Below are 19,510 nucleotides of genomic sequence, written 5' to 3'. Positions count from 1 at the left end.
CATATACGCTTGATGTATTTTCACTGAAACCTTTTTATAAATTAGAGGAAGCGTGGAAATATCATGCAAACAGCCACCGAGGTCAATTATATTCAGAATGTTTAACCCAAGTAGTAAAATGTAGGAAAACAATTAAGTAAATTATCCATGGTTGGACTGTTTTCGACAGTGAAAATATGTATTTAATCATTTTATTCATCAAACGGTAGTCGTACTAAACAGCAATGTTTACCTTGATTTGATATTACATTTAATATATGAAAATTTGAAATGAATAAGTCATATTACACGTTTGACTGAATTGAATTTAACAACATTGGTAAAAATTTGAGAGGTCATTAAAACATCTGAACACCATCATAAAAGAATAAATACTAACTTGGAAAAAATAAGTCTAATAATTTGAATAATTTGATTAATTTGTGCTGTTAGATTAGGGTAGCGTTGAATCATTACTGTGAATCATTTCATCAAATATATTTAAAGTCAAACTCAATCACAGAAATACCTGTGCAACCATTATAAAATTATATATGTAGGTAAATATGATTGTTGATTAGTATATATTGTAATAGTGGTGAATATAAGGTTTTTTCTTGTGGTCATGCACTGAGAAACTGTGGAAAATATCCATTCATTGTCAAATAATTTGTAAAAAATAATTAAAAGGAGGTGTACTGTTTATAAATAAATACCAATTAAATAGCAATATTGAACTCGAGTGTTCGAAGGTATTATACTGCTCCAGCATCGTCACACGTAGCCTCCTCTCTCTCGTTCAGATCTTTCTATTGACTTCACAGAGATCATCCTTCCATCTGTATTCCAGAGAAGAACCATAGATTTCTTTCAACGGATACTCGACACACACTACCACCTTAAGGACACTCAGAGGGCATCCTGAGCCTAACTGCTGCATGCACCGTACGTAACACGCTTTCATAATCAGGTGAGTGACGTCAGCCCGTAATCAGAGCGTTGTGAGCTTTAAAGTCTTGCCTCTTTTTCATTCAAGGTTTTCAACAACAATGAAAAGATTAAAAGTCTTCTGAGCCAGCAAGTCAACCTTAAAAAGTCATTTGGAGCTGCACATAGTGAGGAGATAGAGAGAGGAGAGAGAGACTGCTGCTCTTTCAATCCCTTTTCATCACAACAGAAGCTGACAACTGACAGCTGCAGCCCTCCATCTGACAAACACACACACACACACACACACACACACACACACACACACTGTCATCACGGGCACAGCATTGCCCTCAGAGACTGCAGGTATCCACAGTATGTGACAATAACCAGCTCTGTTATGCAGATCTGCAAACAAACACACACACATATACTCTTGAGCAGCTCTGGCAGAGTTGGCAGAGGAGAAGGGAAATCTTGTAGAATGAGTAATAATATCTACTTGTTTCTCTACCCGCTGCTTAGCCAGTTCCTCTCGGCCACTTTGTGACGTGACGTCTGTGAACGTATATATCGCGCTCAAAATCATACATCTAAATCCGAGCGGCTGGCAAGTCGGGGTTATGTTATTGGCCCAATGAGAGATGCGCCATAATTAAAAGTCATAAAGTCATGTTTACAAGACACCAGGCTGCTACAACAAGCACTTCCAGAACGAGACGCTCGATTTGGCAAACTACGTGATGGCCTGAGAGTCTTCCTTCCTTGCTCGCTCTTCTTTAAGTGGGTGGTTCTTGGCCAGAGTAAGCTGAAAAGTGGACCATGCCTGCATTTTACAACATCTCTATATATCTCTGTCTGTCTGTGCAGGTACAAGCTGTCTTTGGTATCTCAACCTCCCTCACCTATCCAGAATAAAAAAAAAAAAAAAAAAAATAATAAATCACTCAAACCTGTCACCTTCCTTTCCCTCTCTCTATGCCTCTTTGCCTGACGTGATTTGTATAATAGGAGTTCCTGCATCAAAATATTGCGCTATTTCGAAACACTATTGCTAAGTGTATGACGTTCTTGTGAAAATATGCAAAAAATACAAGAGACATAGGGCCAGATTTACTAAAGAGGTCAAATTAATTCTGAATTCTGTAAAACCGCCAATAGGGGGGCAAAGAACTGATTTATGCCAACACCGGATCATTTCCAAAGTGGCTAGCGAAACCAGCACAAATGACCAAATACATTTACGCTTTCAATTTCCGCAATAAGAACGTTTTAAATAAAATGCGTTTTGACTGCGGTTTCGAATACCGATTCAAAATCATTCTCCATCCCGTTAACCCTTTGCAAACGGCAGATGTTTAATGTCATCACCATTCAGGAAGTGATCTAATTTTTGCTGTGAAACAACAGCACGTACTGCAAGCATAATTCTGCGGCGAGACGATTATGCGATAAATTAATCCAGTTAAATAAAATTAGAGAAAAACGCTACACCCTCATATAAAGATAACTGTCAGTCACTGTAAACTAATTTAGCTCTTAATTTTCATTTTGCAAGATTCCTTTCTGTTGATTATATTTCTGCAAGAGCCTGGAAGACACTGACCCGACTGTAGGCTCAGAGCTTGAACGGCTGTTAAGACTGTTGTTCCAGAATCAACAAAAGCGGCTCAGCCAGGAACCCTACTCGCGAAATCACACTGAATGTCATTTTTTGGACCTGCTCTCCGGCTCAGAAAGTTTTTATGCTTTCTCTAACAACCCAAATCTGATCTTCGCTGTCTCCCCCTTTTTTCGTCTACTCCATAAGAACCATATGATTCGCCGCTAACGCTGCCTTAGCCCGCTGGCTGTCAGACGACTGTTTAAAGAGACAATTTCTGTAGTCCATTACGGCTGATAAATTGGATTTAGACCAGAGAAGCAGTGCGAATGAGTGGCTAAATACAATGCTTGACACATTCTCTTGGCTGAGAAATGCTTGTGCTGGCTGCGACGGCTAGAGCAGTAAGACAATTATCATACGGAGAACGGCAGAGTTCTCCATCAGGCCTAAAAACAGAAGCAGACAGACAGGCTTGGGTCTCAGCTTTTTGGAAAAACAAACTGTTTATGCAGGACACTCTTCTCAGTTTTTTTGTGCTTTTGCTCATCTCGGTTTGGACAGTGTTTGGAGTTTGTTTAGCAGAGCTGAGCCAGGAGCTGAAACGATCTGGGAAGGTTTTGTTTAGGCATATATATATACATATAGCACCTTTGTCCGGTTCACAGTCTCAATTAGCTATTGTTTTTCTTTATGAATCTTTTTTTCTTTATGTGGTAGACGATGCATCTGTTTATGTGCGGTTGTCATCATAAGAGGGTTTGGATGATAAGAACTCAATACAAGTTGGTGGTGATTGTCAATTTTAATAAAACCACAAGAGTTTACGAGCAGACGAGAGAAAGAAAAAGTTAATGCAAGTTCCCATTTCCCCAAAAGACAATTTCTTTTTACGATAATGTTTTGTGAAATGGACAACAGACTTTTCATTGTGATTTAATTGAATGCTGTTGCTAAATCTTGTCTTAACATCTCAAAAGACTGCACTGGGTCTGATGTATTTCATTTTCAAATTATGAATTGATTATTTCACAAATATGAGTTTGATCATATCTATAACAACAAAACAGAGTTATGATAACCTCGACATGGCAATTATATTTATATAATTGTAATAAATATTGAAAAATAAATTTCATTATTTTTATGTAAAAATAAACATCATAGTAATAATAATAATTATTATTAATATTAATGAAAACGTAATGTAACCTAACCTAATATACAATTATTTGGTACCTGTTTAAGAAATACAAGCATCATCACCAGTATCATCAACCACCAACTTACAGCGTAATATATAATAATATAATTTAACACTGCATTATACATAATGTAATAATAATAAATAAAACTATACTAATGATAATTATATATATACACACCATCTATACATTACGTCTTAAATCAAATGACCGTGACAAATATTCTGTGAATGAACTGTCCCTTTCAATATGCCGGTTTCATCAATGGATTCAGTCAATTAGGATTCAGTGACATATAATGACTGCTAATTTGTCAGCGTGTGATTTGAAAGCATTGAAAATGAATTCTTTTACCATTCAAATGCTAATTGCACAGTTATTTATAGAGTATAATAATGTTCCTCTTCATGCTGGCTGAAAGACAAAAGCTTCCTGTGACACTTAAACACACACACGCACACGCACACACACACACACACACACACACACACACACACACACACACACACATGCCCATGCAGAGCCACACAGATGGAAATCACACAAGCACTGGGCTAAAAGATAACCTTAGTCCATAAGATTAATGAAGAAGCGTTTCATAACTGCATGGACAGCAGTTCCGCTCACCTATTTGTCTTCACAATATTGATAAATATGCAGTCTGCAACCAAGCCTCCAGTTAACCAGAAAGTGTCTCAGTTACGAAGCAAATACGCGACTCATCCGCTGAGATAAAAATGGTTCAGGATTCCAAAACTGACAGGTCTCCTTCAATGTGTCACGGGTGAGCTCTCTCGCAATGATCTCAAAGCGTTCTCGTCGGGGCCGGGCGGCATCTATCCGATACACAGCTTTATATCGGGCCATTAAGGAACTAATATCATGATTTAGGCCTGCGGAGCTGTCGCCTTTATGGCCCGAGTGCGTTTTTTACAAGCTGCGCAGATTAGTTTCTGTCTATCGCTCAGGGTAAAACGTGTAATCTAACATCTCATAAGACCAAGAAAAAGGGACGATAAGAGTGGAATTTTTCTTGCCTTTAAAATCTAACCTTCAAAAATGGATTTGCAAGTGTGTCAAGATAAGCCGGGAATATAAACTCTGACATATCGCCTAAACGGCTAAATGTGCAATAACAGTGGTTTTAATAAGACTGCCATTCGTGGCATCAATGTTTGTTTACATGCTATTGGAATGTTCCTGCATGCATGAGCTGAACAGAAGAATGGCTGGATTTACTGCTGTTATACTGAATACCTCACCTTCTGCACTCTTAAAAATAAAGGTTCTTTATTGGCATTGATGGTTCAATAAAGGACCTTTAACATTCATGAAACCTTTCCAATACACAAAAGGTTGTTTATACACACTTAAAAACAAAGGTTCTTTTCTGGCATTGATGATTCCATAAAAATCTTTAACATTCATAGAACTTTTGCAATGTACAGAAGGATCTTCATAGACTTATTAAAAATAAACCATCAATGCAACTGGAAAATCTTTAACATTCACAGAACCTTTCCATTCTACAAAATAAAAAAGGTTCTTTATAGCAGGGGTGAAAAAGGTTTTTTAGCTTGATAAAATATCCTTTTAAGGAGGTTTCTTGGAGAACCGAGAAGGTTCTCCTACTGCAACTCTGGCACTTTCCAGTAGAGCTCCAAATTTGATCAAACTCAAGTGTCTGGCAATCCTGAAAACCTTTACTAGGTAGTTCAGGTGTGTTTTATTAGGATTTGAGCTAACCTTTGCAGGAAAGTGGACCTTGAGGGCCAGAGATGCATACTCCCGTTCTACTGAATAAAGTCTGTGAATCTGTGAATAAAAAAATTACAAAATAAATATATTTCACAGAATGGTCTTTGTGAACAAAATAAATGATATAAAATTATTTTAAGAGATGCTCAGGTGTTACATTTTGACACAAGCCCTGTCTAAAAATGTGCCGATGGCAATGCGCCCGATGTGCCTGGCAGTGCAATCCTCAGCTGGCCAGCTGCAGACCGTGGCCCATTTAACAATGTTAACATATTTATGGAGGGGGAAGCTGAGATGATGGCCAACTCATGAGTCCTGGTGACAGGTACTCGTTTAGACCATCTCCTCTGCCATTACTACCCCTCCCTGATCAAATGGAGACCATCTGTCTGCATAGCGACACAAATACACACACAGGCACGCAGACAGATGTAAATGCCCGAACAGCACGGCCCTCGATGATGAGTCTCTGCGTCTCCCAAGAGCCGCATCTGCAAATAATGATAGATGCTGGTCATTTTTCAGGGATTGATCCAGTGCATCTTCTCTGGGCCTGTGCCGTCTGCAGCCTCTGAGCACTCTCTTCTCCGACCCCGCGGCTATCACGCTCGATCCTGAATAATAAATATGGGCTAGCATTTCAGGCCGAAACTGCAACTCATCTGAGCTTATGTTTCCTCTAAAACTAGACTGAACGAAAGATGTAATTCTAGAACGGCGAGGGCATCGTTTTATAAGGGGCCATTTTGGGATTAAGCGATGTAAGCGTCAGTGCAGCCTTAAAACCAATTAATCGGAGTCAGTTTCTCTGGTATCATTTTACTCACCATGACCCGATTTCCTTCCATATGGCTGAAGAACCAAAATCTCTCAAGTCCAAAACAGGATTGTGTGCCATTCAGAACTTAATTGAGAATTTCTTTTAAATTCTAGTGAATTTCCTGTATTTAATTGGTGTAGAAGAAAGATTGCAGAGCTGTCATTTGAAATTTAATGCAAGAAAATAGAAAAGTAATAGCTAGAACAACAGAAACACAGAATGATAGAATGAACAATGGATAGATAGATCACAGTTTTTTTAAATCAAATGTTAACTAAATCAAATACATTTCAAGAATTTATTCTCTGTATGTATATGTAGAGCAGATTATATGTAACATTATAATGTAATATAATATTTAGTATTTTTTTTTATTTGTACTACTGTCTGTTCAAAATAAATGAAACCAAGCATATAGATAGATAGATAGATAGATAGATAGATAGATAGATAAACAACGATGACAATAAATGAACAAGTGAACAAACAAACTAACAAACAATAGATAGATCAACCAGACGACAGAATAAACAACCAAATAAATAAATGAAAGATAGAATGAGCCTCCTATGAAATCAAAGAAAGATCCAAATCTCAGCAATTTTCCATGCTGCTCTAAGATGTGTGATAACACACAAAAAGAGTCTTAATATGATTTCATAAACACAGTGTCACTGTTTTCATAACCACATACAGTAGGATGAACCAAAGATATTCTTACTGCAAAAGTAAAAAAACTGCGATCAGTAACCAGGGAATGGACTCTTACTTGACGCCTCTTCTGAGAGCGTTGGCCCATTACATTGACGTTGGGTAGAGTACGCTATCAGAGGTGAAGGGGCTTTCATCTGTTAAGTGTAATTTAAATCTCGTTCATTGATTTGGACTTGAAGTGGTGCTCAGGCTAATTCCAGCGGAACAGTAATTCTTCACAGCAGCTTGGACGAGAGTAAGGAGCCGTAGCTGGCAGAGCTCACGTGTCTCAGTAATGCACAGAGACAACGGGGAGATTTTCTAAATGTAATGGAGAACATCTCAAAGGTGTTAAGAGTGCTGGACAGGTTACATTTAAAAAGAAAAAAAGGAAAAAGGCAGAGAGAGATAAGTAAGGAACAGAGAAGTTTGGCCGTTATATACATAGTGATCTAAACGTCTGAGAATACTCTGAAAATCTGATATCAAAATTTAAGTAGCAACAAATTCTAAAAAAAAATTCCAAAAAGCATAAATTATTAATAATATAATATAATTTTGAAGAACATGTACAACATATATACTGCCTGAACTAACCTTGCCTTGTCAAAAAAAAATGTTAAAAAGGCGGGCTAGTTGCACTACTAGAATTTTGGACCCCACTATATAGCAACTAAACGGTTTTGGACTGTCATGACATGAACAAACAATATCATATGAGGCATTACCCATCAAGAACATGAAAGGAACGTATAAAAAAGGGTACAGTGATGGCATACAATGCAAAAACTTGCAGGTGTCTTTAAGACACAGCTGCAGAGCCATAGAGAGCCATTATTCAAGCATGATGCTTGACGTCAAAATGGCACCTTTGTGCGTGACAAAAAAATTCTGAGAACGCCACTCCGAGGCATATTACCAACATCCGCAGCTGCTTCCTTCTCTCTCTTTCTCTCCTTCCCTCCCTCTCTTTGCCTTCCTCTCTGTTCCTCTATGTCACAGAAAGTGTCACAGTGTCAGGCAGAGGCGAGGACCTGTCACGCAACACAAACACACACCACCTTAATGAGAACTCCTCCCTGCCTCCTCCACAACTATCCGTTCTGAACCCACACACACATAAACACATCACAATCGACTGTCACATCCGGCCCCCGGTACCCTTTCCAGACTTTGTGGCTTTTGAATTCGGCGTGACAATTCAAATGTATTCCAAAAAAAAAAAAAAAAAAAAAAAAAAAGTTGGGGAGATTGCAAACTGCCATCCTGTTTTGCCCTCTCCAGCGAAGAGTAAAAAACTATAATTGCTTCATCCCCGCTTCGGCGGAATGGACGAACAATACGGCGGAAGTGACAGGCAGTGAAAGGGAAGATATATACCATTTGAGAGTTTTCAGCTTATGAGAGTTCAGGGCCTTTTTTTTTTTTTTTTTTCTGTGTGGTAATCAATGCTCTCTGTGCCCTTTCCATCCACAGGGAAGATATTATACACTCCCTTCCACTGGGACGCCCACTGCTCTGATATAATGTAATGCCATAAACACAGACTTCTGGGAAAAAAGAGGTGGAAGGAAAAACGCCAGTCTTTTCATTTCGAAAAAAGACATTTCTAGCAATTCATTCATTTACTGTGCTCAAAATGTATTTTATTTATATCCAGACACTTGGTTTGAACCGAGCAAGTCATGAGAAAATGTAAAATATAAATGGGAAATAAATATTTTAAAAGGTGGCAAATTCATAAATTTGCACTATGGTTATGAAACACAAAATATTGGCTGATCTATCGGCCTTGGCCAATATATCAGTTGACCTCTACATAAAAATGTGTTGTTTGCACCCAAAACGTTCTGAAATCTTTCAAATACACCCTGGCAAACCAGTTTAAGCTAGTTTCGGCTGTTTTCAGAAGGGTTGTATTGTAAAACCGTATATTCTTGCACACTGTATTAAAAGAAGGATGTCACGCACATTTCTGGAGGAGGTCACTTTTGAAAGTGATAAAAGAAAAGTGAAGTGGCACAAGCCTCTCAGTGTCTATCTGAGGGAGCTCTAATAAATAATGCTTCTTCTAAATACCCGCAGTGAGCTTTGCTAAATCGGCCATGAAAGCACAAAGTAATCTCAGAGCTGTGTTTCTGTGATCCAACAGAAAAAAACTAGACAGTGATGCATGCAATTCATGGATGTAAAACAATAGGGATAGAGACTGGGGAAATGCTTTCTGGAAGGTAATGACCACTGGGGCCTGAGGTGAAGGGTGTGTTTGTCGACTAGGTCATTTAATCAAGTCTCCTTTGTCTCCTTCATCCAACTACCTGAACTTAGCTAAATCAAACTGAAACTAGTGATCCCTTGCTTTGGAGTTTATCTTAAAATTATTCTGATAACACATTTGTGCTGCTGAAATGTGCATTAAAGTGTTGGTTCATCCCAAAATGAAAATTATGTAAGTAATGTTGTTCCAAACCCGCATTTAGATAGATAAATAAAACGGAACACAAATAAAATACTTTTGATGAAATCAGTGAGCTTTCTGAACCTCCATAGACAGCAATACAACTGAAATGTCTCCAGGTAGTAAATACTTTAGTTAAACAGTCTATGCGACATCAGTGGCTCAACCTTAGTTTTGCGACACAAGGAGAACGTTTTATTGCGCAAAGACAACAAAAAGTAACATGTCTGATTTCATCAAAAATATCTTAATTTGCATTCTTAAGATAAACAAAGGTGTTACTGGTTGGGAATGATATAAGGGTGAGTAATAAATGGCAGAATTTTGGGGTGAACTAACCTTTTAAATGTTAATAGTGAAACCTTTTGATGCCACGGACTGCTAAAAATGATGACCCCTACATATATATTTATATATACTAAAAAAATAAGTAACTCCTATGAACTGTTTTTAGAAATAAAGAGGTGTTAATAAAGAGGCAAGTCTGAAAATAATCAGATTATGTGATTCAGACAGGCTTGTGATTTTTGTGGAAAGGGAAAACAGTCGTAGAAATGAAGAAAAATAACAGCTCCAGAGGAAAATCATGACCCTTGGCAACATGGTGCAGATTGATCTACACCTGAATCATACTTTGAACGATCCAGTCAATAACTGAATCTCTAGTCAAACTTGCACCCCTGAACGGTGAAGTTCATGAAAAAGAAAAATGAAACAAACGAACAAAAAGAAAGAACAACTAGCTGAATAAGATTGAAAATTGCTCTCCAACCTTAAGCTCAATCACTGAGATCAATATTGGAAATTTAGCCCTTGTTTTTCCAAATATATAACTGCAGCCAGAGATTCCCAAATGTCATCCTGCTACTCAAACAAGTCCAGACTGTTTACAGTCTAGGAAATGGCACATTTAGGATTATAAATCCTGACTGTCACTAAACAAATTAGATATTAAGGTACAAACTGGTCCAAGCCATCTGCGGTAGCATCCAGCAAAAGAGCCAAGAACAGCGCTGTGGCTTTATATTAATATCCTGCTTGTGATTTCAAATAGCAGAATAAGAATTCATAGCGCTTTGAATGAGAGGCACAAAACAGTCGCAATGATTTGTGGGCTGGAATTCATTTTACATGGCTCATGTACTCTGCCTGCATTGCAGTCAGCCAGATGGGGAATTCGGTGTCTGGGATCATTTCACTTAACGGAAGCACTGACCGCTGGTCGGGGCCGGCCTGCGGTTCCACATCTCCGCTTCTCACTCGAAACTCCTCTGCCTAACTTGACTGACAGAAAGAGCTTCTAAGAACTCAACCGCAGGGACAAACAAAGACGTGAGTCAGATGCAGCTGTAATTAGCACATGTAATTAGTCCTAAATTCTGAAATGCAAATGCTATCGAGGCTCTGGCATGAATTAGAATCCCTTAAACGGAACTCTTCTGCGATGGACGCTCGAGAGGTGTGTACAGTCATAGCGAATAAGCCCATAGTGACGGAACAATCTTCGATGCCCACCTTATTTTCAGACCGAGGCTGCGATAAGCAAACAGGTCTCTAATCCTGTTCCATCTCATTGCACTTGGTGCAGAAAATCCTTTAATGCATGCGCCGTGCTCCGTCTTCTGAATGACAGTTTTGTTTTGTAAATATGAATAATCTCTGTATCTCGCTTTTGCTGAGCCGCATGTGCTCACCAGGAAAAAAAAATAAAAGATTAAGAATATCTCCTACTGCCATCTTTGTAATATCAGTAAATATATATCTGAGCAAAACGCTCAATGCACTTTCGTAATGTTCTGCATGAATAAAGCTACTTGGAAATCTGGCTGTTTTGCTTGACAAAGTATGCAAACCAACAGGTACCAGAACAATGGTCTTTTATGCTCAATATGCAGATAAGGCATCTCACCACGTATGGTTACGCATGATTCAGCTGTTCCGTATTGAGTGCAATAGCTTTGCGAGGGTTCGTGCATGATCCGAATTCTACGTATGAGCACGCACACACATACATACACAGTACCATAAAAAGAACTGTAATAGGATTCTTCGGCTTTTCCAGTGACTGCCTTCACTATCACACACACAGTTAAGAGCACTAATCCATGACAAATTGTCTCATCTGATCCATGACAAATCGTCTGAAGGCCAGATAGAGATGGGGAAATTGAGAGAAAAAAGAGGCCGAGAAAAAGACGGAAGGGGGAAGGGCATCAGGAGGAGCTCGAGAGAGACATCTGACAAAGAGAGAGAAAAGGAAAAAGAGAGAAAAAGACAAGAAGGTGTGAAAAAGGGAAAGACAAAAAAACAAGATATATATATATATAAAAAGAAAGAAATTACCTTTAATTCTCACTCAGATAAATAGTAAAATTCCAACTAGTTGAGTCATTCTAGGAACATACTATAGACATGTGTTACTAGACATGTTCTAGTAAGAGTCTTACACATTATATCTGGTTTAGACATGAGGCTTTAGTTTAACCTAAGAAGGTTCAGATATGAGAAGTTTATAAGATCCTTATAAGGCGAAATTGGGTTTGTTGTGGTGCATTGGTGAGTGTTTGAGCGTGTATTATCCCAGCTAGCCCAATCAAACCTCTCCTTCATCCAATTTGCTAAGAAATCAGATTACTACGCCATTCCAGTGAGCTGCATATAATTGAATTTGGTTTTATGTCATCAGTTCCCCCTTCTAATTACTTTGCCACAATTAAAAGTAGGTGTGAAATTAATCTGATTAATTTACAATAAAACAGCCGCACAGACATCTTCAACAACTATTATTCTTCGAATTCATTCGGTCATTATTGTGACCCCAGAACTGCTCTTTGAAAAATATAGATCTATACACATGGACTTAAACCTGGATTGCCCACAAGAGCATCAAACCCAAACCCAAAAGTTTGGGGTCATTAAGATTTTTACTTATTATATTCAGCAAGGATGCATCAAAGTGAGCAAAAGTGAGAGTAAATACATTCATAATGTTACTGAAGTTTCTATTCATTGAAACAATTCATAAGAAATGTATAGCAGAGTTTCAACAAAAAATATTAAGCATCTAACATGTTAACATGTTATAGAATATAGATTTTTAACAATTAGGTGATGAATGCTTATGCTAAATGCAGTTTTAAGTCCACACACATACATATTTTTTTAATATCCATACCTAACATCTGTGCTTTCCAGATCTTGAAAAAAAAACAGCCACCACTGACGTAAATGCAAGCGGGATTTTTTTATTCAAGCTGAACTTTACATTTATTCTTAGAATCTCTATTTAGCATAACTTCAGGACAGTGAAAGCATTTCTGATTCATAATCCATGTCGTCATTTATTAGGAGTCAACTGTGACTCAGGTTAACTATGACCCAACATGCACCTATGATATTGGTAATTCTTATTCTCAGGAGAGTTTCTGGAGGCAAGCAAATTAATGTGAAAAAAGATTAGGTTAGTTTCTCTCTCTGTTGCTGGGCTACACCACCAGCCGATAGGGATAAATATTCAACAGCGTTCAGTGTATCTGGCCGAAACCAGAGTGGGCCAGGCCTTCATTTGGTAAAGAGAGAGGAAGAAGAGAAACACTGCAGTCTGGGATTGTGTCATGTCACATTCTGCTCATCTGTCAATGTAGTGGATTATTTCTTGAGAGACCAGAATTGGCTTCCTGGAATCAGACCGCCATCAATCTCGGCTGAGAGTGGAACGCGGGAGGGGCCCGTCCTGCACGGACTCATGGGATGCGGACGGCTTGGAACCGGTGCCTGAACAGGTGATGGAGCAGCGGAGCGACTCAACTCGTTACTCAATATAAGCCTCAGCTGTGACTGGGTTTTTTTGGGTCGTTCTCAAAAAATAGAGTTTTGGGGGACAGAGAGAGAATTCAAAAGCAACCAAATCCATTTTGGTATTCATGTCAAGCTCCTGTTATAGGAGGTAAGCCGATTTCTGCAGTATTGTGAAATGCCTGAACTGCATGGAGGATTACACTTGTACGGAGACACCTCTGACCTGACAACTACTGTATCCATCATCCTCAGACAAATAATGATTCTGCTAACTGTGCAGTTGAAGCTACCCGACCGCATCAATTCTGTATCAAGTTCATGAACATATTCGTTTTAAACACGCAAAAAAAAAAAACAAAAAAAAAAAAAGTAAAATGCATCAGTACAGACTACAGGCTGGATTCGAACCTGCGAAAGTACCACAAGCTTAACGTCCAAATGGAATTATTTGTCGGTTACTGGTTTTTCTATCACCAATTTTTTTTGTCTAGCTGGAAGCATTTTCTGTATGAGAGAGCAAAAGGCAGGCTGTGTTCAAGACGTGTTATTCGCCAGACATTAACTAAACAATCCTTCCTGAAATAGAAGACCCCGTCCATTATTCAGCTTAACATCTACGATCTTAATTTCATCATTAATAATAAATGGTCATTAACAGGGACTGTAGAAAGATAAACATCTGCCTTAAACATATTTTCAGCATCAAGGATATCAGCCTGCATTTCATCATTTGCAAAAGCTTTTGGCTCAGGCACTTAAAACTTCCACCTTGATTATGGAAATAAATTTGCTCCCGGTTTCACGGACACACTTCTGTCTAACCCACAGAGTAATATGGTGCTGTTCTCTCCTATCTGGATTTTGAAGCATTTTTGGCATTGATATAAAGTGTTTGTCCTCGAATATCATCAGTGGGGGTGTTTCACAGTTAAATAAATGATGACAGCTTTTCAAAATGAATCATGCTCTGCTTTCCTTTACTCAGTCTCATTTTTAATCTTGGATACTTTTTTTAATAGGCTTTGATTGCTGGATAATAGCGCCATGGATAAAAAGAGGGGCAAGAAAAAAAAACATTTAAAAATGTTAGATCTCTCTCCAGGCAATGGAAATCTATTTATATTTAAAAGGTCTTCTTAATGAAACTAGAGATGGTTTTAGATTTACAAAATCAATTGTAATTCAGGTATTAATCATAATTTTTAATTCCCAGAAAATTGCTGCTGTCCAAGTGATTATTTCAACAAGGAGCCGGTGTATTATCAAATCCTTAAGACTAATTACTTTTTTTCCCCCCAACTTTAGAAGAATTGCCCATGTGGGTGGAGATCAAAGAAACTGAAATTCTAAGAAAAAAATCTAATAAAAACAAAATAATACATATACAATCTTAAATCATTTTTAAAAATATACTTTTTTTTTTTTTTTTTTTTTGCCAAAAGCGTGTGCTTCACATTTGTCAAGCAGAGCATATTCTCTAACATTCAATCCAGTCAGTTGAGATGGAAGCGGTCAGCAGGTATTACTGAAGAGTAGCCAATGATGTCTGCAGACCTGACATCAAGAAAGCTCATTAACAATACTGCCGATACACCCAGCTTTAGATGTTTGTTGATTCAGTTAGCTACAAAACAGAGCCTTTGTGGGAAGGCTTTGAGGAGCTCAGTGACATCTAATTACCCCGTTCCATGTCTTTGCCATTATAAAGGAATTACATAAAAAGACTCCATTAAGCCTGGTTCATCTAATAGATGAACTATTTCGCCACAGACCTAGAACTGTAGACAAGATTTCATACTTCGAATTATGAATCAGTCACAAACAAGGCCTCCATAATAACTGAATAAGTTAATGAATGTCACGAGTAACTTTTTACTCAAAAATACATACATCTGATTCTGCCATGATGGTCCAACGTGCAGTCGATGTTATCTTAACACGTAAATAAAACCTTGTTTTTTCATGAAACAGCCCTTCCCCCCAGTTTAGTTTTTTCCTAAATATACGTGCCAAACCATGAGCACTTAGCAAAACCCAACGAAAAACCTTTAACCTCTGCTACATGGACGAGTGCGAGCGCATGTTTAAAAGCTACAAACCACCATTACCAAGCCTTTCTTGACCTTCCTAACACCAGAGATGTGATTTCTCACACGTGTTTTTGTCTAACTTTTCCATATACCGCCGAGTAGGGTGGGGGATGATTTCTTTTTGTTGTTCAGCCGACCCCTTCAATAATTCAGGAAACACTTACTATGGGGCACGCTCTTCTTTGTACATCTCTGGCACTGTGCTCTGCTGGGCCGGATAAAAACCTGGAAGCACGGTGTTAAAAATTCATCCGGGTCTTTCTGACGTTCATCGCGCTTTTCTTTACTTGTATTGGATTAATGAGTTTGAAGAGCTTTCTGAAGCTCGACTCGCATATGTACGGTGTCTTATAGGATGGTGAACATTAAAAATAAATGAATAAACTATGCAATAATTCAGGCTCTAATCAGCTATACTAGGACTCCTGGTGCGCTCCTTTTTTAAAAATCGATAGTAATGAAGTAACGAACACATACTACATAATCTATAAGGACAAGACATTGCAAATATTTAATGAGCACGTAGCGATCTCATTCACGCAGCGTTAAATTGCTTTGTAGTTCTTTGTAGCCTTGCTCTGCTGCTGAAAGTATGCCACAATCGCTTCCATTTGCATACTTAGTGTTGAAGAGAGACCCACCTTGCTGTCTCTCTCCCCGTCAGGCCCTCGTAGCGAAACACTACTTAATTGCCAAATACTTCCATAGAGCGGGCGATAGACGTAAATTGTCATTTCCACCAGAGCCTCTGTGATCAAAGCTGCTCGTATTCACAGCATGCTGATAGGAGAGTTTAGCCTCAAGCCCGTCTCGCACACACATACGCACACCGAAGATTGCAGTCTGGGTAACTCGCGATGCGAAACCCTTTACAAGCCACTCGTTGAAAGTTAAAACAAAGCGTCTCGAGCTTGGATTTCCACCTAAATCTCTTTTAGGAGGTGGGGCACGAGAAGACGATAACATACCAACCACAAAGTTTCACAAGCACCTTTATAGATTTAAGCTGACTTTTATGCAAATCTGATAGCAATAAAGTCGATACGTGCTCATCTCGATCTCAAAACAAGAGCGCCCCCAAAGAGAAAATCTACAACGATTGGACTTTCGCAAGTTAAACACTCCAGCGAACGCGTCACCGATTCAGTGACAAAGAAAATACGGTTTAAACAAGACACTGACCCAGTATCTGTATGGCGTTGCGGCCCGGGCGGGTCACATGATGCTGTTGGATGGTCTCGTACAAAGTGGCGTGGCACAGCAGTAAGCAGCTAACACTTATCCACAGACACAGGAGCCAGGACATGGCAGGAGCACCGGCTGAAGAGAAAAGACATCAAAGACAGAAGATAAAAGCAGAGTGTTTATTCTATCTGACACACACCTACACGCACGCGCTATTTCAGCCCTCAGCATTACTGAATATTCAGCCGTTAACACGCATTATTTCACACTGTAACTTTTATTTAAAGTCAGTATAATTTAAAAATGACATTGGGGCTTGAAATCAACAGGTATAGTAAAATATGACTATTGACTGATCATTAGATATTCTTAAAACCACACTAATTAATCTTAAGGGAATAACCTTGTGTTTGTTTGCATTACTTTATTGTGAGTCCTTTCATAACTAGTGCATAACCTTGGATTGAGCAGCACTAAGAGACAGGAAGACAAACCAAACAGGTTCATTTATTTCCGCTTAATTATACAATGACACTGTTTTCAGGGGAAAAAGACATGTGAAAATCCACTAATATCAGCCAAAATAATAAACAGTAAATGACAGGATATACAGTGATGAGCCAAAATACTCAATACACAAATTCTTTGAATGTTTAAATGAGTCGCAAGTTTTCACCAACTTTAAATTCGTAAGACAAAGACGGACATATTGTCTCGCCATTAACACTTAAATTACACATCGGGTCATTTTCTGACTTAAAATGACAAAATCTCCCTCACTTTAAATGGCAAACAGTGTTTAATTAATGGATGGCAAATTTGAGTTCTCCTGCACTCTTCAAACTGACAGGCAGGAGCATCACTCAGTGTACCCTCAAATGACATTGAAATTTCCCATGAATATTCATCAAGCCCCAAAATTAAGCATATAATTATTAACAGCACATTGTAATCCCCTTTGCTCCACTAAAGCCTCCTTAATCCACAGTTTTGTGGAAATGTGAACTGTTCCCAGAGGAGAGCTATTCTTTCCTTGGCTGGCAAACTGCCTTAAAAACTTAAACACCCGTCTTCTTCAACACTATAAAGGCGATTTTGCACATGCAATCAAGTCTATTGACATGCAACAGAAAAAAAATAATATATATTTTAGCAAAATGATCAGCCTTGGACTTCAGAAGGTCACATGAACCTCAACACCGACGCAATGTGTTATGTTGCAGATCTTTCATTTTCCAGTTAATATAAGTCACTCCTCTGTATGAGATGCTGTCTGGAAGGTTAGCGAGAGCAGCTTGGGGAGTCTGTGCTCGAAGCTACTGTATAATTAATGCACTGATCCGACAAATCATCTGTTTGGATGCTTTTACATGTTTTACTCTATGCTCATCACCATCCTCGGAAACACCTGGACACGATCGTCGCAAAATAATATGTACTCTACTTGCTTAAGATGAAGGTACCTATACATTTTTGAGGGTAGAAATTGAGAAAAAATAATTATATTTCAGTATAATTATTATTATTAATATGCTATTTCTGTGAGGTTTCGCACACATTATTCTGAGAGAAAAAAAATCGATATATTCTGTATTGGTTCTTGCGCTGTATTGCATCTGTTATTAATTACAGAATACAGCTCGTGTGTTATTGAATGTAAAATATTGGCTATCATATGTTCACTGATGCCACAGCAGCAGCACTGAGCTTAGAAAAGGCTGGCAGGAAAATCCTATAAGCTCATCTGATCTGCGCCGTATTGAAACTGTCAACTCTTAGCATCTTTGATTAGCACGCAGGCAAATTATCAATGACTACGAGACGCACAGACATACGTGCTTAAAAGTGGCTAGTCAAGTTTTCCGCTTCAAAAACTCACACAGCTGCTGACTTTCTAGTCGTTCTTGCGAACTGATATTTTCTTTTTTGCATCCTCCCGTGACAGAACTAATGTATTTTATCTTACCTGTGAGATACCGTGAGGAGAACGTTAAAGAAACGTGCCGTCAGCTGTTCATCCGATATCCTTAGCACATAGTCATAAATCCATCCATGCTCTCGGGAAAGAGCTTCCCAGCAAAAGTTCCTGCTCGGATCTGCGGGTCAGAGGGGGGATGAGGAGACTTTTGTTCCCGCTCCTTCCCTTGATCCCCTCTTCTGTTGTAAGTCCTCCTGGCTGCAATCCACGGAACACAGTCAGGCACCCGACAACAGAAACTCCCGTCACAGCTGTGAAACGCTGTCAGAAACTAGCTGGGATTTGAGGGACGAGAGGCTTGTCATGTCACCTTTAAATCACCAGAGAAGCAACGTCTTCGTCCTGTTTCTCAGCCTCCTCACGCTTCTCTCTGAAGGTGAAGCTTCTTTGGGGGATAACAAGCTAATTTGCCTCTTCACTTTTTGGTCTTGCACATGCGACGGCACTTCTCTCTCTCTCTCTCTCTCTCTCTTTCGCGTGCGCTCGCTCTCGCTCTCGCCGTCCCTCTCTCCTCTCAGCTCTTCTCTCCCATTGAGAAGCCACTCAGTACGAGTCTCTCCTCTTCCCAGTGTACTGATTGGTGTGCACACGCATGTGTGAGTGTGTATGACAACAGCGCCTCGCGAGTGGGAGAGCGAGACGCATCAGACGTCTTAAAGCAAGACTGCCCACTGTAGCCGAACAGAAAGGCACCTATACAGTTGATACAGTATAACCTTGCATGCATGTGGATTCCGCGTGCAGCTGCAGCCTGGAAACAAGACAGACAGGACGGTTTAATTTCACAATATGCTCCCTCAATTCTTTCGATTTTGGAGGGTTTCAACAAAGAGACTGAAATACGCTCAGTGCAACTCGCTTTTAATAGAAGGGTGTCCGCAGCTGCGTTTGCAATCATCTCATTATTCTGAAATTGCTGCTGTGTTTCTTTGCCTGTTTGTACAATCTAAATGGCTCTTTGTGTTGTGCGTGGCTCTCGCTGGTTGTTGAGTGTTGCCAGAATAAAGTTGCAGCTG

General features: G+C 39.0%; 1 protein-coding gene across 3 annotated transcripts in view; it reads right to left on the bottom strand.

Annotated features, from left to right (window-relative positions):
- Positions 1 to 19,082, bottom strand: part of LOC122353540 (chemokine-like protein TAFA-1) — a 121,589-nt gene extending 102,507 nt beyond the window's left edge. For 2 of the 3 annotated variants that reach the window (XR_006252032.1, XR_006252033.1), the window contains exons 1-2: positions 18,483 to 19,079; positions 16,514 to 16,651 (exon numbers count right to left, since the gene is read on the bottom strand). Coding sequence is in view for 1 of the 3 variants with exons in the window: in XM_043251309.1 (XP_043107244.1) it covers positions 16,514 to 16,637 (124 nt within the window). In the remaining 2 variants the exon portion in view is untranslated. Of the gene's footprint in view, positions 1 to 16,513; positions 16,652 to 18,482 lie in introns of all 3 variants that reach the window. The other variant, XM_043251309.1, reaches the window with a different exon arrangement.
- Between the last annotated feature and the right edge of the window lie 428 nt (positions 19,083 to 19,510).

Source organism: Puntigrus tetrazona, chromosome 11, assembly GCF_018831695.1.
Source record: "Puntigrus tetrazona isolate hp1 chromosome 11, ASM1883169v1, whole genome shotgun sequence".
NCBI lineage: Eukaryota > Metazoa > Chordata > Actinopteri > Cypriniformes > Cyprinidae > Puntigrus > Puntigrus tetrazona.
This window is presented reverse-complemented; position numbering and strand designations above follow the sequence as displayed.